This window comes from Bacillus rossius, chromosome 1 (assembly GCF_032445375.1).
Source record: "Bacillus rossius redtenbacheri isolate Brsri chromosome 1, Brsri_v3, whole genome shotgun sequence".
NCBI lineage: Eukaryota > Metazoa > Arthropoda > Insecta > Phasmatodea > Bacillidae > Bacillus > Bacillus rossius.
This window is the reverse complement of record NC_086330.1, coordinates 353,169,449-353,191,560: the sequence shown is the minus strand read 5'-3', so window position 1 is coordinate 353,191,560 and position 22,112 is coordinate 353,169,449. Positions and strand designations below refer to the sequence as shown.

At 37.6% G+C, this 22,112-nt stretch overlaps 1 protein-coding gene across 2 annotated transcripts in view; it reads right to left on the bottom strand.

Moving 5' to 3' along the window:
• LOC134528244 (PTB domain-containing engulfment adapter protein 1) overlaps positions 1-22,112 on the bottom strand; it is a 141,749-nt gene that overhangs the window by 113,673 nt on the left and 5,964 nt on the right. The window contains exon 1 of one of the 2 annotated variants that reach the window (XM_063361687.1): positions 10,284-10,524. The exons of the other annotated variant lie outside the window; for it this stretch is intronic. Coding sequence (XP_063217757.1) covers positions 10,284-10,342 — 59 coding nt within the window. The 5' untranslated portion in view covers positions 10,343-10,524. Of the gene's footprint in view, positions 1-10,283; positions 10,525-22,112 lie in introns of those variants that run through there. 2 annotated transcript variants of the gene reach the window in all.

Sequence of the window (22,112 nt, the reverse complement as noted above, 5' to 3'; positions counted from 1 at the left end):
CCGTCCGCTTAATTAAATAAACAGCTTTTATCGTTGAATGGTTTCATGATTTATTTCATGAAAATCTGCTCTCATAAAAAAGTAAGTTTTATAGTCATTCAATAGGTATCTCTTTCTCTCTCTCCCTCTCTCCCTCTCTCTCTCTCTCTCTCTCTCTCTCTCACTGAAGATCAATCTATGAATCGTTACACATTTATTTCCTTTATTTTTTTATTTTGATTTGATACAATATGATTTCACTAAAAATCTATTTCTACCCCTTCATATTTTCATTTCCACATTACGAAGTTTCACTTCTTCCGCGCGGAGGGACTCCACGCAATATTTTTGCATGCAATTAAAAACTATTTTTAATGATGCCAAAGAAGTATAACTTCTCATGCGCGTACCTAAGTACACGCACCCTTTTTTTAAATTTAATTTCTTCTATATTTTTTCTCCCTACCTAGGGCACTCATAATTCTTTTAAATTTCACGTGTATGTTTTCAATGTCATTCGAGTTGTACAATTTTTTTTTTGTCAAATTGGTCATTATTTATACTTTGTTTTATTTTGGAAACATACGTATTTTAGGTATTATGACAAATAAAAAAAATTAATTACACTAATATTCTTAGGTTTTTATTGTGTGGATAGTTTTAAGTTTAATATTAAGTAGGTATATAAATTCGTAAACTTATAAATTTCTTCGAAATTTATTCATAGGTTGGTAGGGCCTACTAATATTTATATTTGTATAGTTTGAAGTTTAATATTATGTATGTACGTAAATTCTTAAACATAGAGTTATTTATTAATTTATTTAGAAAATTATTAATAGGTAGGTAATAAGTTTTTCTATTTGTCAATATTGTTATTATGGTAGATAGGAGTACAGTAAATGCCTACATTCTTATATTCCTTTATATCTCTTTCGTTTTGGAGTGTTCCCGAGCCATTCGGGGTCCTCAACATCACCCCCCCCCCCCCAGGTGGTTAAAGCCCCAAAATTTCGAAAGTTTAAAATTTTTAAAAAATCTTTCTTTTTAGATTTTAAGTGTTTTCGAGTCATTCAGGGTCCTCGAACACCCCGCTCCCTCTAGGAAAAAGCCCCAAAATTTCGATAATTTTAGGAATTTCAAATATCTATTCTTTCGAGATGGAGTGCTTCGAAACATTCGAGGTCTTGAACCTCCACCCCCCCCCCCCCTTCTCCCTTCCACAAAAGTGAAAGCCACAAAATTTCGAAAAATTGGAGGAAATTGTATTAAAATTAAGTCATTACGAACTAAAGTGTCCGGGGCATGGTGGAACTTTTACCCAAAGTCGACTTCCCACCCAATTTTGAGGGAGGGGGGGGATGCAAAACCCCAAAATTTCGAAATATTTCTTAAATTTAAGAATACTTTTTTACTATTTGGAGTGTTTCCAAGCCATTCGGGGTCCTCAAACTACCCTCCCCCCACAAGGAGTCAAAGACCCAATAATTAAAAAATTTCGGAAAATTTCCAAAAGCCTATTCTCTTTCGATTTGGAGTGTTTACGAGCCATTCGTGGTCCTCAACAACACACCCACCCCCCTCAGGGGTCAAAACCCCAAAATTTAAAAAAATTCAAATATCATTCTCTTTCGATTTTTATTGTTTCCCAGCCATTCAGGGTCCTCAAAATCACCACTCCCCCTCTGGGGACAAAGCCCCAAAATTTCGAAAATTTCAGGAATTTCAAATATCATTTCTTTCGAGATGGAATGTTCCAAACCATTCGAGGTCCTGAACATCCACTTTCCGCAAAAGTGAAAGCCCTAAAATTTCGAAATATAAGAATATATATAATTGGATGTTGGCAAGTATGACGTCGATAAACTCTTACACCGTTTGACCGATCGCCATGAAATTTGGCACATCGAAGTGTTTTTATCATGAAGAAGGTTTTTATGCTATCCATTTTTTTTGTAACTCGCCGCTAGATGGCGCTGTAGCGCATCAACTTCTAAACCTTTCAACCGATCGCCATGGGTAAACAGAAAATCATAGGTCACAGATACACAAACAGTAATTATGTATCATTTCTTAATGTCCAACACACTGGACATATCGCTATCCATTTTGCTGTAACTCGCGGACAATATATCACCCGGTGTTCAGCCCGGGCAAAGCCGGGTACTGCAGCTAGTAAATATATAACCCTTATAATATCGTCGAATTGCATTCTTATTTCCATTATTTTTTTCACTTATTGTGACATAGTAGGCTATTCAAAAAATATGACGAAGTTGCATACAAATATATCGGGGCTCCTTGCGCTGCCTAATGTTTCAAAATGCTCTCGCTGAAAATAATATAATGACTTCATCTAACTTAAGAGCATTTATTCAACTTCTAAAAATCGTACTTTATTCATAAGAAAATAAACATTAATGTTTATATTTAAAAAAAAATGCATTTCACTGGGTGCTTCATTCTGTATATTATTTTTGTTTTTATCTTCTGCCAGCCATTTTACAAAACAGATAATGCGCGTTAGATATTTTGACCTTGAGTGCTTTGCCCTGTGTCGTGCATCTCTGCGCCCGGCGAGCCGAGCCAGTCGCTCGGAGAGAGTGTTTATTAGGCTAACGCTATGTCACGTAAGTTAATACTGTGAAATGTTTTGTAATTTAGATTCTGAATTATTATTTTATTGTTTCCAAGTAAATCTGTCTATATGCCGAGTTTGATGTGCACTTAATAATTAGGTACAGTCTGAGAATCTCGAACTATGCTATCTTACACCTCTGTCGTGAGGCACCTCTATCAAGAAGTGTGTGACTGAGTGGTATGTTTTGTGATCGAGTTGTAATTTTTGATGTTTAACATCTTGGCTCTCTGTATAAATGGATTGTCCGCAACCGAAATTGCTTTACATATTGTTACAGTAAAAAACTATGCCTGTAAGTACCATGAAGAAATTCAGTCAGTGTATGTTGGAGGATTGCGTAAGCAAGTAACTTTGCATACAGCAATATTGAACTAGTTTAATTCTGAATAGGAAAAGCTTAAGTAAGTTTTAATATGACAGTGACACACAAGTTCCTTTCCTTTTGATTCGGGCTAAAGCATACGAAATAATTACAATTTATCTAGCGTAACCACATATTATATTTGTCGTTGTAGCAGTTAGAACCATACAGAAATGGGACCTGTAGAGTGTCAATTATGTAGTAAACAACAAAACAATACTGCCACATACATTATGAAACATAAATTTGGGCAAAGCATGAATCATAAAAATGAGATATGCCATGACTGATTTCCTACTGTTTATGACGTAAATTAGAGGTGTAGTAAATCTAAGTGAGTAATACTTTGGTCTAAATTTGGTAGATTTAAATTTAATTTGAACTTATTGTACTGTAAGGTCCCTTGTTTAAAATCACTGGTTTTTAACCAACTCCACAGTTGTACAATACATGTGAAAAAAAATTAACAATAAGAAATCTAGTTTTATATGCACACACACTTTATATGTATATATTTAAATGCATACACATATTTACATATCAAATGTATATATATATATATACATTTATGATTGCGACCACTACGATGCCCATTCCCTTAGCAGTTTCCATAAAAATTTTCTGTTAGCGCGCCTGCTCCCGTGTGGGTAGCATTTCAGCAACCTTTCAAGGGGTTTGGAACTGGGAATAAAGGTTTTCATACCGAAAATATTAGCTAAAACCGTACTAGAACGTGTTCGATTTTTTCTGCATTACCCACGAGCCAATGTTGCCAAGATGATTGACCCGCGTGTAAGAACATAAACCTGTATATATTAACTTATGCAAATATTAGGAAACGTATTAGTTTCCCAAATTAAATTTTATGGTATTGGAGTATTCTGAAATATATTTGGTAAACTAAAATAGTCACAGCATTGCTCTACTGATAATACATAATCTCCTACAAAAGTTCCCATTGACTTTGTTGTGCGTCTATAAAGCGCGCTATTTTTCAACTTAGGTAATGGAATATAATTTTTTTTTCGATAAAATATTACTGATTCAAAAAATATGCTTACAGCAAATACATACTAAAATATTTTATTTGTTTATCCTATTGTTATAATAAAATTAAATTTATAGCTTAGTCATTTGGTTTGATTGTTTAATACAAGTAGTTTTAACAACTAATTAATTATCTAAATTTATTAGGAAATTATTCTTCATATATTATTACTGAATAAACTAAGCAAATCATAGAAACCCCACACCTGTTAGTCTAAACGAAAATGCGATGGTTTTCCTTCACTTCAGATTTCAGTTTACTATGCGAACTACTACATTAAACTGAGCGTGTTTATTTGTCTCACTTGTTAACGAAAATTGTTAGTTACAATTTCTTTTAAGTAGTAGAATAAGTTAGTAACCAATCAGTATGTACGTGCGTATAAAATATGTGAATCGGGACCATTTTGAATTAGTACAATACAAATAGCACATTTAATATTGTGAATTAGTTGAATGAGCTGTCTTATTTATGTTATCTTATGAATATATAATAAATAAACTACATTTGAGCAAACTTCATTAATTTTACAATTGCTCGGTTTTTTTAATACCGCACAAATTTGTTTTATTTTTTGCAAGTGAAGTCAGGAAGATTAAATACCAAGTTCATCCACCAGGTTACATTATTTTTAAATACACCGTGAGATTTTTTATATATTTTTTTTAGTAATTGGTTGAATGGACAATAACATGTCTATCCTAGCCCAAAAAGCATGATTTGTCGGCAAATGCGTTGGCAGGTTTTCTGTTAGTATTCTAGGTATCGTGTGAATGGAGTAACTAATTATTTCTTCTCTTCTGCTAGATAAACTTTTGCTCATTTTTATCCCCATGGGTATAATTGAAGGTATAGCATAAATTTGGCAGCTGTGTAATGGGCTTAATTTAAATGAAGAATATGCGGTCCTAACATACACAAACAATAACTGGAGGATTAAATTCTGAAGTGTAAGAAGTTGAAACGCCAACGTACGAAACATATGTTCCAGATTAGGTTATCAACTAAATTAAAAAAAAAATGCTTTCTTCAAAGTCATTTAAAAACCAATTCCAAAAATTCTTTTTCATCAGAAATTATGTTTACCTTTTTTACTTGCACATACTCCCCTTTAGAACAAGGTTTTTTTTAAACCGATATAAGTTAAATCTACGCTAAAGTTTAATGACAGGAAAATGTATTAAACTGGGCATGTTTATTGGTTCAAGCAGAGCTAGAAAATTTTATCATTCAGTTACCAGTAATTTAATAGGTCTGTACTTTTAGGTAATATTATATCGATCTTAAAAATTGCAAGACTTGTGTTTCTATAATAAGCAGATAGAGCATTATAATTTGGGAAACTGTTGGCGTAATATAGGCTTATACTGTGCGTCTTGTACGGGATAGCCTAGCGTGTAGATTATTCAGGACACAAATATGCATTGCTGTGGACAGGGAAGCGAGCGGTCGCCAGCTACACGTTCCTTATCACCACGGCCTGCTATCATTCTCTCATTCTCTGCGTCTGTCTTTTCCCCTCCTCCCGCGTTGCGTTCAAGGTCGCGTCAAGGAAGAAGGGAAGAGGAAGGTGGCCGGAGCTGTGTCCCCCCCACTCCCCAGCTGCCCTCCTCCCTGCTCAGTGTTTCTTCGACTCGCCACCCTGCTTGGAGGAAAAACTACAACTCTTGAGCTCGAGCGGTGAAAAAATCGGCCACGAGGCGGGCCCCTTAACTGCCACATTATCACTAGTGACCCTTTAGGACCAGACACTCCCTTCGTAGAACTTCGATGATGATAATGTGCGCTTACTTGAAAACACTTATCAAGAAAAATCAAAAAAAATCGCGCTGCTTATAAAAACAACAAGATAGTAGGCAATGTAAAGGTTCAACAGACTTGCCTTGCCATCCAGCGAGTAGGTAATTAAGATTACCAGATAACTATGGAGTTTAAGGTTCTCCAATACAACTGCCAGTATCAGCGGTTACCAGTAACACACGCTTTTGTTAAATTTTACTCCATTAGGCTCTCGCTATCTTCAAATTTATTAATAGATCGAAAGTTTCCGCTGTACATGTTTGACTGTGATAATATAGCCACGAACTGTCACTCGCTGCTTTGAAACTCAAAGACGATAGCTATGAGATTGTGCTTAGCACGTGACATTATTAAGACAATTATATGAGTAAAATAAGCCTTTAATTGTAACTTAACGAGCAGCCACAGTGCCGCAGCCAGAATTTTGTGAAGGAGGGAGTCCAGAATAACTAATCACTTTTTATGAGTAATTTTTCTTTATAATTACATTAAAATAAATTTAAATGTCACACTAAATCTCAGGGAATAGAGGACTTTTAGAACGCTAACTTTTACACATAGAAATATGTGTAAATATTTGACTTGATAAAAGACAACGGGAAATTTTTAAAATTTGTTTTCCATACTTTTTTCTTAAGAGAATTGTTGGATGATGTCGTGAAACACCTCGTAAATTCATAATTGCTAAATACATTAAACACACGCTCCAAGATTGTATGAAAGGCATGCTTACAAAAACAAGCGTGTAAATCGGCATCAGCTATATAGACTATTTGTAAACAATTCCTGAAGCATTCGTGTGCGAGGCAAGTCGGGCTATAATTGGGAGGAAATACATTATTGTAGCCCTCTAAGGATTACAATTATTAATACTTCCAAAATAATATCTCTGTAACCTTATGTAGCTACATCGCCATTATTTTCTTATTGTCTCAGCTTGTTTCTTTTTTTTTTTAAGACTGGGTTCACGATAAAAAAAAAAGCTGCTGCACAGCAGGCCATGCACACGACCTGTGGGAAGTTGGTTCAAATTGAAATCTTAACTGTTAATTTCAGTCAATGAAATTTCGCGATGTGTGACATCTGTTGGCAGTGTTAGTAATTATCATCAGCAATTTGTGAGAACAGTTTTTCCACATATAAATAAATAAATAAATAAATAAATAAGAGTAATATAACATTTTTGTTCAACCATTCAAACACAGACACTTATTTAAAATTTTTGCTAGTGTGATTTAAGAGCAGGAATTATACCTGAGCATTGATAATATCTCGAAAATTTCTTGCCTCAAAATGACTGATATATATAAACAGTTATCTAGTCCCGGGAAAATTGATTCCTAATATGCTCTCACTGGTTGTTGGGCCATGCGTCCGTAACAGAAATAAAATATATTCATTTCCCTTCCATGCGCACGACCGGCCTGTGCGATGTTGTGAATCAGTCGGTTGGAAAACACGGCGGTTGCTGTTACTGTTCTGAGGTCCCCCGACAGCCGCGGCGCGCGCTCTACCCCAATGTCCCGTCACGGTGCGACGCGACGCGGCCGCGAGGCGGCGACGCCCAAGGACAACAGCTGTTTCCCCGTGTCGCCGCCTGCCACCTGCGCTGCGCGCGACTGTACCTGCCTGCCTGCCCGCCCGCGTTACGCAATGGCCCCTCGACCCCGCTATTTCCTGGCGGTACAGCCGCGGTCACGAGTTCGCGCCGAGATGAGCGAGCGCAAATATTTACAGCAGGCTTGGGCTTCATTCTCACTGTGCCACTGTGTATTGAGGAGTCCCGGTGTGATGTGGGAGATCGGGGAAGGCGCCAGCAGTGCTGATAAAAGTCTTGGGGCTCAGGACACAGCCAACTGTCTGGTCAGCTGAGAGTTCACAGACAGGGCTGAGGCGGTGGCGCCGCTGGTCATTGCTGATGCTCTAACGCCCTCCCGATCAAACAAAAGGGAGCGATCCCTAACAGTTCTGTTTTCTTAAAAGCTCTGGAATGTCTAATCAAAGAGAACTGGAATGCTACTCCCACCCTACCCTGTTAGGGCGCATATGTTGGAAGGAAACGCAAGAACGCCGGCCGTAAGGTCGGAATAATCTGTGCCGATATACATACCTCGCTGTGCGGGGCAAACTTACACTTCTTCCTGAACTAGCGATGAAATTAATATTTATGATCTATACGTTAAGATGAGTTTCCTTTTTATTTTGCGATATGTATCCTTTATGCTGATAGGTCTACCCCGGGGCGCAAATCTGTAGGATTCGCAAGGGGAAGGGGGGCTCGCGGAAAATTTCCAGGGGGGTGGGGCAGGTGGACGGGGTTCACAGACACTCAATCTCTGGATACGGCGCTTGTATGTTGTATACTGCCCATATTTTGGCCCAAATGCATGCAATAAGCAGAAAACTTTAAACTATACAGAGATTTTTCCAAAATACATATTTCTGACATCAAACACGTTTCACAGTCAAGCTTTTGCAAGTGGAGGCAGGGCTTCAGTGAAGGGCTTCTTAATCCCAAGGGGACTCGGGCCCCCCTATAACACCCCCCCCCCTCCTGCCTTCTCTTAGATCTACACCCACGGGTCTACCTAACATGTCAAAACGTTGTAGGCACAAACTATCCGTTACCGCGCAGCCCCGTACACGCTCTATCCACTTTGCGGTTCCGCGCAGTCGAGAGAAAACTACTGTAAACTTTATTTGGGATTGAAAATCTACACAGGAAGAACTTTAATAAAACATTATTATAACTATAATGAACTCAAAACGTTTAACCATCAGGGCGATTACCACTTCGCACGGCAACAATTTACGTGGTGGGTCGTAGATTACAGTGACAAAAGCTCCTAGGAAAATTTCTCTCTCAAATGAGCACTTTCGAAATACCTCATTTAGTTTCTGATGTACGAGTTTCTTATGTCTGCCCATTATAAACCCGCATTCCACAAGACACCTTTTACTATGAAAAAAAAAAATTCATAGGCCACATTTCACAATCCTCACTTAGGTTAGACAACCTCCAACTTTGAATTTTTTAAACAGTTTACATATTTTGGTACTATTATTACATAGGTATAATTTTAAAAAATCTTATTTTAAGCAGATGTTAACGCGTAGTGAAATTAATTATGTTACTTAATCTTAACATGCAATTTATATAAATCTAATACACAAAAATAACTAAGGTGGTTTCCGGGGCAGTTCGCGATAAGATATTTTTTTTATGTAAAACATTTAGTTGCAGAAAAAAATATCCACATTTAAGTGACCAGACACTACCAACTATATACAACACCACCACCAACAGTTTTGCAAGGTACAGAGCATTCACCTAACATGAGAGCCTATGGAATATAGTGGTGAGAAATAAATTTTGTTTTGCTGATTTTAGTCTATCATACCAAACAATAGTTAAACTTTTCAAGGGTGAAATATGTAGCTAACCCAATGCCGCAAAAAGTTTTACTTACACCACAATGTTCCTGAGCCCATCATATGTTCCAAATGACTTATCAGTACGTGCAGTATCATTCTTTAAAGCTTTCGTGACAGAAGGTAAAACACTAGGTGAATTCGATAGTCAATATTAGCAGGAACGCACTGTTCCAGGCCAAGAGTCCAGCTGTTTCCAACTCAAAACAGGTCGTTACTTGTCCCCAAACAGTGTTTATAATAGGAAAGATACAGCGCCACTAGAATGTACCTAGTTCTTTTATAAATTCATAAGACGGCAGCGTAGTTGAAGTATTTATGTGGGTGCAGAAAAATGACACCGAGTTCAAGGGCGTATCCAGGTGTGACATAGGGACGAACGTGAAAAAAGTGTAAACATTCTGAAAGATACTAAACTCGTCGCGTGCGACCGTCTGTCATTCGTTCGTCCGTCAGCCACCAAGATATTTACAATACTCCGCTCGTCAGACATGAGTTTTTTCCCCCCAATTTTATCGCAGCCAACTGTTGAGAAAATTTAAATTTTAAAATTTCTCTCGTATAATTGATTTAGACAATTGTGTTAACCATTTGCTTAAAACTCTTTCAAACCCATTTTCATTCCAGTATTTATTTAAAAATTTCAGTTACCATGCATAATTACTTTCCTTTGTTTTTAAAAATAATTAAATTTCATCAGACGAAAATTAAAAAAAAATAATAGAAGCAGCTAAATAATTGAACATACTTCAAGTCATTTTAACATAATAATCTTTGAAACGCGAAAACCAGGTCGACATTTGAGGGGGGTTATATGTAACCTCACCCGTCCGTCCGTCAGAAGTGAAGCCACCGAAAGTGTTTCGACGGACGGAATTTTCCGGGCCACCTGATTGGCTGCAGGTCACGCACGTACTTGACAAGACTCGAGTACGGAACAGACACCTTGCACCCTCCGAAAAGGTAAACGCCCTTGGTGGAGTGTCTCGAGCGACTGAAGCGCGGCGGAAAAAAAGACGTACCAGAGACGAGCGCGCTGCGGCGTGGAGGCGGCGGTGGTGGGTTCCTTGCCCAGGCCCATGGCTGCTTGCTGCTGCTGCTGCGGTGCGGCGACGGATCAGGCGGCCATCGGGGCGAGGAGGTGCACCCCAAGAGGGGGGGGGAGGAGAGAGGGGGAACCCGGGGCGCAAGAGAGACGTCCACGTCCCACCGCACCGCCTGGCACCGCGCGACTGGAGAGAGGCGGGCGGGCGACCCAAGAGTGGCCTCGCCGGAGCAGCACCGGAGAAGGTAGAGGGGGAGAGAGAGAGAGAGAAGGGGGGGCGGGACGAGCAGTTCCACACCCCGCCCAAAGATCCACGTCGCCGACTGATCCGCAACTTCATATCTTCGGATTCGCGCTTGATCCGAGCATTTTTAAAAACTCAAAATCCACTGGCGCGGTCTTTTTAAAACGAGTAAAACGTCAACTCTCGGTATGCGGCATTTGGTAGGAGTAATTTCGTGAATGGAACGGAAATCGCATGGAACGGAAAAGTGTAACCACGGTGTTCACAAAGCCAAAGAAAAACTTTATAGTATTAACTGTTTAATGAATCTCAAGAGGGGCAGTGTTTTTCAAAAAAACTTATCGGAAATCAAGTCAAATGCCTGGATTAAGTATTTTTTTCAAGTCTTTTTCCGCTTGTATTAGAGCCGTTTTATGATGCAGTTTAAAATTTATCTCTGAAATCTAATGATGCGATAGTCAACGTAAATGCTTCGGTAACTAATTCTAGCGGCGGGTGCGGATACTATACGTGCGATTCGCGTTCAGATATGTAATTCAAAACCCCAATTTCGTATATTTATCACGCTCGGCATTATATGAAAGAATTCTAAGTTAAATCTCGCGTCCCGAGTTGCGTATTTTAAGTGTATTTGCAACTAGAGGACACATGAATTTGCTCGTTACCAAGGATAGATGTTTCACATCTCTGGCAAGTACTAAAAGTCTGTCTTTTTTTTTTTTAATATTGGTTTATAAAGCGAATCACTCGCTAACGCGATGCACACATGGGCTAGCTACCCACGCACGTTTCTTAAAGGATTTCTTTGAAGCGGCTGCACAGCTATACACTACACGCGAAACCCAAGTTTAATTAGGACACTAGAAATTTCAGCACGCACTTACAAGCCTCCGATTCTCACCAACACGACATTACGTCACGCCGATATTACCACTGACACCGAGCATTAAAGCGCAAATCTTCGGTAACATTTACACGCCATTCTAGCGCACGCACGTGCCCGTGTGCCGACTTGTCCAAACAAGACTCTCACCCCGCCCTTACATCCAAATGGTTTGAACAAATGTGTGGCGTGCATCTGAAAGCAAAGTGCACCGAGCCAGTTATAGGAACCTCACACACACCCCGGATGGCTATTTCTTCATAACAATGCGAAATTAGCGAAAACTCAAGGATTAAACATGATGGTTGAAGCAAATTATAAGCATACAAGTATTAAATTTACACGAAAAAAAAATGATTGCAGAGACTGCGACGAACACTAAAAATATCCGGAAAACATTTTGTAAAAAAAAGTGCACCGAGTATGTTTTTTTGTCCCGGAATAAAACATCCGAACGTGTAGAGGCATTGTGTGCAAAGCTATTCAAATTTTAATCAACCACCATAAACATAAAAAAAACAGTTGGATGTCTTCTTAACAGTGCGTAACAACTAAACAGAATGTATGGAGCGAGGGCGAAAAAATACGACAAGGGACTCGAATTAGAGAAGAACCGGGTTCAAGAACCGGTACACCCATTCTGATTTCGGTTTATCCATGTTTTTTTTTAAATCACTACAGGCAAATGCTGGGATCGATTCCTTCCCCACTATGCTTAGTTTGTGTCGTCGTATATTACCCTCTGTAATCAACTCGCTGTCGGAATTAATCCCAAGAATATTTTTTTTTAAAAGTCGTCAGCGAAAAAAAAATTCAAAGAAACTCAATTTAATAAAAACACTGGTTTCAGATAAATTACCCTCCCTGATATGGTAGCGTCACGACAGGTTATCTCGGCCCGCACCACTAATTACGTGCTTGGTACGAACCTCAGAAGACGACTCACTTGCGCAGGGTTAAGATTATAAAAATTATCCCGCCTTCGAAATGCAGGCTTATTAGGGTGTGCACACCAGCAAGGTCACGGGACACAGGGAAATTTAATCCCAAGGCTGTGGGGGAAAACAAAAAGAAAAAAGATCTTGCGCAACGTTTAGTTTCTAGACATGGGAGCCAAGCCGCGCAAGCGACGCGTTACATTGTCGCGAGCAACCGCACGCGAAGGAAAAGTCTGCAAGATTGAAGATTCACATATCCACGATCAATCCCGAACATGTTTTAAATTCCATCGCCTCTGTCCGTCCGTAACTCTTTCGTCCGTCAACGCCACGCACATAGCCAAGCGATCTTCAACATGACTTCTGCACCGTCCGAATATTTTCCCACATGAAGGCTGCCAAAGCGACATGTTTCCCACCGAGATTTATATTCAAGACGTTTGCTATTTATGCCGCGTCCCTGTACGTGTTGTATTAGCATAGCCTCAAAAATCCAGAGATGTAATTGAATTGGTTCGGACGTGAGTTTTTTTAACAGTAATATTAGGCAAAACACCTGGACGTACAAACACAAACTCCACAGGGCTGTATTATTGTGACGAGATTTTGGCAAAACCAAAACACATAATCCATCCATTCATGAAAACCTAAAAACGGACGCAATTTGATCGACGGTTGGACGGAGGCGACGGGCTATTGTAAAAGGTGGTTTTACGATTGAAGGTTAATTAATAATTAGTCATGTACTGAATATATGACTATGTAAATGATTTATGATTTTTGTTTAGGAGATTTGAAGGGTCGCGAGTATGTTGACTTAAGAATTAATAGTGGTGATTATATTTTATATTTTACCATAAGTTATAGGAAGCACCAATCAGAGCTTATAGTAGAATGTGTTGTTGGCATGAAACAATGTCTCCTTGGGGAGAGCAGGGAGATTAGGAGATAACAGCATTATAAGCATCGTGTTAAGAAATGATATATGAAAACTGCACGAAATATTAAAAAAAAAATAACGCTCTTATGGGAAACTATTTTATGATTTCGGAAATTGATTATTCTGAGGATTATGGTTAATATTTGCTACTAACTATACGAGTCTATAAATATACACAGTTTTGGTGGGAGTAGATATTAGCTTTTACATGAACAGTTTTTACAGTTAAATTTGAGATTTAAATTTGTATATTATTTCTAGGTACCGAGCTGAAATATTAAAAATTTTAGGCTCAATCATAGCCTTTATGTCTTGTTTTTTCAAGTAGGAACATAACCAATTTCACCGCGGGTAAAAATGTTTCGTTAAATAAATTATGAATCTGAAACGATTCCCAACCGAAATGCACTTCAAAATGCAGACTATACCTACAAATACAAAAATTCAGCTTAGAAAACATAGCTGAATTCTCGCCCATTTTCATTGGCTGGAATTAACGACCAACCAGGTTAAGTTCATAATTCATACGTTTTTCAATCGTAAACCTACCTTAAAGCCAGGCTAAGTTCGCAACAGCACACTCACAACATATACGTACGGAAGATTAATGTACACAAACATAGCCGCTGCAACATTGGAAAACAACACACGCACAAGAAGACAGTGATCGCAAGGCGTAAAGTAAATTGTCGAACTTCTAGCTTCTCTCTGTGCTATGCGCAGATTCCTGTTCGCGGCCAATCAGTATCTACACACTACGTAGTTAACAATTGTTCTATTGTTCTAGAACGTTGAATTTCAGTGATAAAAAGTGAAACTTGTCTGAATACGGTATTTATTTGCGAGGCAATGCTTTGTGCCTAGTAGTTAAAAAAACGGTTAAATTAATAGTTTCATACAATAATAGCTGAAAAAATTTCAATTTTTAAAAATGAAAAAATTTGACCTAAGTAACTAAGGAGGAAAAACAATGGCGATGTTACGAACTGATGTGTTGGGTGTGGATGTAGCTTAGACATATGTGCGTGAACTGTGCTATTTATATGCTGTTCGCCTGTTATCGCACACAATATAGCCCAGGCTTCATGAATACCAAAACACGATTTTATAGCTTACATACCCGACAAAAAATACTTTTTTACTTTTAAAAATAACACAGTTTAAAGAATGAACGCGAATTATTCAGGTGTCAGACTGGGGGGTCTATAAATCTTAGCTTTCTCGCAGGGGAAGCACAACGCCTGTAATGGCGGTGGGTGTAGGGAGGAGGAGACGCCATTAGGCGCGGGAAAACTTACACCTTCCGTATTGTTTTATTATGGAAAAGGAGAGGAGGGGGGATATGCCAGCACGCCCTGGCATTCCGCGGCAGACGAGGGGCGGGGAAAGAAGCCAAGTAGGAGGCAAGCAATAAGGATAGAGGGATTTTGCAGCAACACCGTGTTACAGCCAAGACAAGACCTCTCCCAGACCAGAACCAGTGGCGGATTTAGAAGCTTGAAGGAATACTGTGCTCGTTTTGAGAAACTACAATATAAAATTCAATTGTGTGATTTTAAACGTAATATACATGGCAATAGTGTTTCAATTACCAAGTTTATACATTAACACAATGTTTTTGTAAACTTTTATTAAGTAAAAATATAACAAAAATGTCAAAGCACCATTATTACCTCCATTTAGTATTGCTTTTGGTGTATTTTTCTTCAAGGTATGAAAATTTACCACTAATTCCAGTTAATTTTAAAAACAATATTTAGTAAATTTATACGAACTATGACGTAAAGTTACAATAAATAATATTATCCACTTATGCACTTTTACACATAAAAGTGTTATAAAACTATACCGTGGTTTTAAACAATAGGACATTATTATTAATTATGTGTGTATTCTCACATGTACATCAAAATTTAACACGTCAGTGTGTTTTTCAAGATGCACAACCTCGTAATTTAACGAAGGCTTGCAGTACAATTTGGTTTTAAAGTTAACATTTGCGCAAAATTACTAAAAATGTGTGTGTGTGTGTGGTTTTACGGTGTGTGTGTATATATATATATATATATATATATATATATATATATATATATATAAATTTTTGCAGTTTTACCGGTGTAATTTCAGATTCCAACCAGTTGGCTCAGTATTTGCAGCTTCTAACTTCTCCCCAGGGCGACGGTTGTTGGTTCAAACTCGTTTCCTGGTCGATTACCCAATCTTTTAAGATCAGATTCCGGTCATAAATGGACGGGTCTCCCATACCTTGGGTTCGCCACTGCTCCAAACAACTGTAGCTTGAACTCGGTGCATATTCAACACGAGTCATGCTGGATGTTGCAAGCCACGCCGGAATGATTTCCTAGCAAGTGTTTTGACTACAGATTGTACACGGAAAAGTTAAGTATGGAAGTTAACGGACCAGCCTATAGTCTCGGGTGTATTAGTGAGGTAGAATATGGTCGACGCTCGCAGGTGCTTCTAGCGCGGTATCGCCTCTACGCGCAAGGCTGTTGACTGTCAATCCTCGTCGTGCACGGGGCAGCTATGTGATTTGAGTGGTAACTATAATTGTATGGCTGAGAAATTACGATAAAGGCGTAAGGAAGTCTCTTGGGTGCTTGCAAGAATCTGTACCCGGTTTTTTCAAGCCTAAACATTCTAAAATCACGCAATTCAGCCATTATCACATTTTAAAAATTAGTTTAAAAACAAAATACGGAAAAAAACTACTCATCCGCCAATGAGCGTATTCTTAAATGCTTTTTTAAACAGATACCACCTATTACTTGAGCAGTTTTCAAATCGTGTGGATTCTTCTGAAGCTTTGCGCACCGCAGGCTGCGTGCGCCCAAGGACGTAACTAGAGGTGAGCAGACGGGGTTTGTGCCCCGGGCCCCGAATCGGAGAGGGAGGGGGGGGGGGGGTGTTTACAGCGCTAAACTGGCAAAGTAATATTATTATAGATATATACTTGAATATCGTAGTGATAGAACATAGAAAAAAATGTTGGAGGGCAAATAAACCGAATTATTTGTATAGAGAGATACATACATGTATATAGTCAAATATTTCAATTAAAATAAAAACGTATTTTTCGCGCTCTATCCCACTTCCCGGAAATAAATTTTGGACTTTTTCAAATTTACATATATTTTTTGGAGGTTCAGACTGACTAATAAACGTTTATAACCTTACAAAAATTATATTCCAACATCACCGACTAGGTATATTATCTACAACATGCAATTATAAATAAATTTCTATTCATGATCACAACACAATTTTTTTAACAGTACTGTAATGTTACCAACATTAACAAATCCAAATAAATAATTCCATAGAGGTTTAAATAATGTACTGCAAGTGTGTCCATATGAACACACAGGGAAATTAAGAGAAAATTGAAAACTGAAAATACTGTACATGTATTACCACCTAAGTTGAATCAAAAATACATTTGCGATATGAGGTGTTGTCGGGAAAGATTTCAATGAGTTCTTGCTCCGGGTGGAAACTAGTGTAGTTACGTCCCTGTGTGCGCCAGGTTTTGCAAAAAAATGTATAACCTTTTTTAATTCAAAATGCAATAACGTAGAATTAAAGTTTCCATTTTGAACGAAACTCGCTAATACCCATACATTAACCCGCTTTGACTAATGGTTTGTCGAAGTCAAGTTTGCAGGAGTCGCGTCGCGCCGAGGGACGAGAAAGCGAGTCGTGAAGCAGATGCCTTTTGCGTGCAGGCTTCCTCCCATTTACGCACACGTGCATTCCAATCAACGACAACTTTCTCACCTAACGGAACAGTTATTGCAACACGGCAGAACGGTCGGCACCCGTGAAGAAAGTTTATTTGTGCATCGTCGCATAACAATCCGACTCAATTCAGTGAAATAGGCCCTACCGTTAGTAAAAATCCTGCTACTGCAAAACTTAATTCAAAGTGTTTTTTACAGTCCCTATTAATAACAATGCTAACCAGTTTTTTTTAATACAAACTATAGTTTTTATAAAATTATATATAATACAATGGTTAATACAACTATCACACAATAAGTCAAGACAGAATGCAAAGTTTAAAATAGGGATGGGATAATCAAATCATTAAATCCTAAAATACCATAAAATCCTTAGTATTCAAATGATTCGATATTCAAAGAAAAATACTATCGAAAAATATTACAACAAAAAATAAATTAAAAAATTAACACTAATAATCTCTAAAATTTGATAGGTCACTTTTTCCTTCATACCTATTCTGTTACCATTCTCCAAGATATTTTACTTTTATATTTATTGATTCTAGAAAGTTTGTGAAACAACCATTTAAAGGGATGAATTGTTCAACATCATAGTTAATATTTTTTTCATTTATTTTCATAATTTTATCTTGGACCCTTGAGACCTAGAATCGAATTCGAGAAGTATATTCGAGGTATTCTTTGGAAGTCATATTCGAGATTCGGATTCGAGAAAATTGGGATTTGACCCATCACTAGTTTAAAGTAAAATAATATCGATGCCATATCCTTGTTACAGTGAAGCACTGGGAAAACTACTTATAAATAAGTAGATATTCATACGAAATTGTTATGTCTCCTTGTATGTAATTTATGAAACTATTGGTGCATTTTTCTGTCGTAAATGCAAGTTTAGAGTAGCACAGAGCACAAAAAGTTATGAAACCTCGGAATACTGAACATAAAATATTTTTCTATCGTCCCAAAAACAAACAAATTTTCTACTGTTCAAAATAATGCGCAAGGTTTTGCTAACGCAAATCATAATTTAGTAGTGTTCTGCATATTTTTTAAAATTTTTTAAATTTTCTTTAGACAGATCTAAGACCTATTATGGCACTAAAAATTATGTGAATAATCTAAACATATTAATTGTAACTACCTAATGATCCAGTAGAGTATGTAATGTTCAGTAAATTTATATCGTGGTGTACATTAAAAAAACTAAGAGGAAAGTTGAATCAAAATTACTGTACTGTTATAGTAGCACAACATTTAAGTTTTCGGAATATCAGTGGATACAGTATGTTACTGTGTGAGAAGACAAGTTGCCTATGGCTACTACTGTTGGGACACAGTGCCAGGGCCAGTGTGTTAGCATCAATAATAATGTTTTTTTTTGTGTGTTCAAATTTTTATTTTTTATTTTCGAAATTCCCTTTTCCCCGAAAAAAAATTCCTGTATCCGCCATTGAAAACGAACATTTTAATGCAAGTAAACGAGTAGAAAGCCATTCCTGCCTCTTTAAAGAACGGAGAAACGATAAGAACTTGCATTTAAAATTGCATTTAGTAATCTGCTTCTAACACATTATCTGTTAAAGGTTTTAAAGATTGTTTCAAAATATGTTAATTTAACCAAATAAGACAAAGATACAAAATACAAAACAAACATCTTAATAGCGTATATCTTTAACTTTTGAAACAAAAAAATAGGGTTTATAGTACAGTATCTGACAGAAAAATTCAGAACTAAAAATTAATTCACACAAAATTTATGTCCAAAAGACTAAATCATTAAAGATTTGGTGAAGTAAGATACTGAAAGAGTTAATTTCGTGAATTGATGTGTGATAATAAAATCCTGAACATACAAAGCACTTATTTTTCGTTCTACTACTAAAACACGCTTTACATGGGACTAATTATGTGGGATTTTTACCAATTTGCCGACTCCAAGGGGTTTACACACTTACAAAAATGGGCATTCAAATTTCCTGTTAAGTTTGTTTTCCATACATCGATCAAAACCACAGTGTAAAACTTGACCTCTGAAATTATTAGTATGTATTCCGAACAAAAATTTTAAACGAGAATTTTTTGTATGTAATGAATTTATTTTCAAAGTGAAAAATTTTTCCTCGCTATTTTGGCTTATCGCACAAAAAAAAAAAAAAAAGCAACTTAAATCACACGAATAGGCGACGGATGAACGATCTTCACATGCTCTGAAACTCACGTCGCCAGATACCGCAGTTTTCTCTGCTGCAAAACAAAAGGCACTCACCCGCATGACACCTGGCGGCGATAACCACCACCATTGTTCACCCTTGCCCATGTTATACTCTCAGCTATCGGTAAGTATACACAAACACCTCTGCGACCTACAGGCTACGTGTTTCCCCAACTAACGCTGGTGAACACAGGCGAAGCAACTAATAATTCAAAATATAATCAAACCAGCAATTTTTTTGCAAGACTTACACGGCAAAAATTTTAATCTGGTGACTTACTTTTCATATTGCTAAAAAAAAGTACTGTCATTTTGCATCTCGAATTAAAGAGCAAAAAAAAAAAAAATACACACCGCGAGCAGAGTACTTGATGCTGCGAATAAAAAGTACCCGAAAGAAAAAGCGTGAGAGATTTTGATTTCCAAACTATGTAAGGCTAGAGTTATTTAAAGAGGTAGTTTCTAAAAACTACATTGCATCTACAATTTCGCATGTTAGCCCTTGAAGGCCCAAATTATATTTCAATCATGACTTTCAAACTAAGTTAAAAGCTCAATGAGCAAATTAAGTTAATCTATGAGTGTGATGACAAAGTACAACATATTTTAATAAAATAATTTCAATAAATTGTTAGTTTCATTTCGAATTTCATCATCTTGTAACGCACGTCGAATGGCCTTAGTCTGTTCTTTACCATGCAGGCTAGTTTAATTCGATCTTTTAATAGGACAGACTATCAAACAGAGTAAGAAAAGTTTGTAATTTGGTAATTTTTCAAAATATTAAAAAAAAATGTGTGTGTGTGTGTGTGGGGGGGGGGGGGGGGCAGTGTTTTAGGCACATACTATTTTCAAAGCTTGCTTAAATGAGCCATCTTTTAAAATAAATTGCCAAATAAGGATACTATTTTTTTTACAATATGAAAAGTAGAAGTTACCAGATTAAAATTGTTGCCGCGTAAGTCATGCAAAAAAAATCGCATGTTTGTTTTTTATTTTGAATTATTAGTCTAATAACTATGGATTAAGTTACGAAAATAAAATAGAATATGGACATTGCCCGTCACATTATCTGATCATTTGCTGCAAAGAAGGGATTTTAAAAGTAGAAGAAAAAACTCGAGAACTAGGACAGCACTTTTCGTTTTGTTTTTAGATTTAGAACAATCATTAACTGGCTCAACTGTTCTCGGCGTGTCATAGCATTCTGGGTCTCTGAGCACGCAGTAAAGCTGGGTCACAATTCAGAAAAAATAAGAGCCACAGAAGGTCGTGTGCACAAGATTTGACCCCCATGTTTTGGAACCTACTGATTCGCAATAGCGCATAGGACGATCGTGTGCACGGAAGAGAGGTCATGCCGCACGATTCGTGCGAATAATGGTGCAATGGATGTATTTTATTTCTGTTACGTAAGAATCGCGCAACAGCCAATTTAGATTAGATTAGGATGCCATTTTGGTGGGACTATAGAATTGTTTTTATTAATCTAACAATGTCGCAAAAATTGTTGAGATATTACAATGCTAAGATGCAATTCCTGCTTTTAAAAAATAATTGATGCAATTATTTATATAAAATAACTAGTTGCAATTAATTTAAACACAAAATACAAATATTTCTTAATTATAATTTTTACTTAAAATTTTTACATAGGTAAGCCAAATTCATTGATATATTAGAAAACTGTTTATATATGACTGGTCAGATGTTACTGGGTAATCGTTCGTTAGTTCATTTAATTATTTACTAACCCTACCAACAGATGCCTGATACATCACAAAATTTCATTGGCTGGAATAACAGTTAAGATTTCAATTGTTAACCTGTTTCGCACAGGTCGTTCGCTATGCACCCCCCAGCTCAACTGTTTACAACCTCCGGGGGGCGACCACCCACGCAGTTCACACCTACGCAGGACACGAAAAAGGGGTGGAGGGGAGGGGGGGGGGGGTCACACGCCCCCGCCGCACCAACCCGCGCGCCTGCGGGAGCGTGCTCAAGTGGAAAATAAGCTCGCCAATTAAGAGCGGGCGGCGCGTCGCTGGATCGGCTCGCTAGACGCTCCACAATTTCCGAATGAACGGCCTGTTTCGTGGAGTCTGTTCACGGATGAGCACTTGGGGAAATCTACCAAACAGACGAGGGAAAGGGGAAAAAAAAAAAAAAAAAACTCTTGCCTGTAACAGCGTCAAGATTCAACGACAAACCGCCGCGTCAAATGGCTGTCCAGAACTGTGTAGTAAGTGTTTACCGAGGTTACTAACCCTAGAGCGTTCAATTAATTTACAAATCGTTAATGTCTCCAATAAAATTGAAAAAAAAAAAAATAATAATCCAAACTTTGCGTCCGTAAAATGGTTTTAAAGCCTACGATGGTTAAAATAAAGACCAACCTGACTAGAACCAGGAGGTAAAGCTGGAGAGACTTGAACATTTTAGCGGATTATGACGTAGCTTTACAAGTGTAACACCACGCCTTCACCACAAATAGCAGTTTTAACGATTATTAAAAGGCTACACAAGTTAGAAATATGCACTAATCTCAATTCTGTCTCGAAGTGGACCAGGGTGTAGCCATAATTGCATTACTTCCGTTACTTCATGGAGACTGCGCAAATATTTTTTTTTTGTCTCGCTGATGGCCGACGCCATGTTTGCGGGATACTAGAACTGCCCCGATGACATCGAAAATAAAGGCTTTCTAAGAACAAAAGTTTACATTCAATAAGGACAATGTATCGAAAACGACCTCAAACTGGAGTTAGGGCCAATATAAATTTTAATAAAACTCGTCACCATATTGGATTTAGAGCTTTTTTATG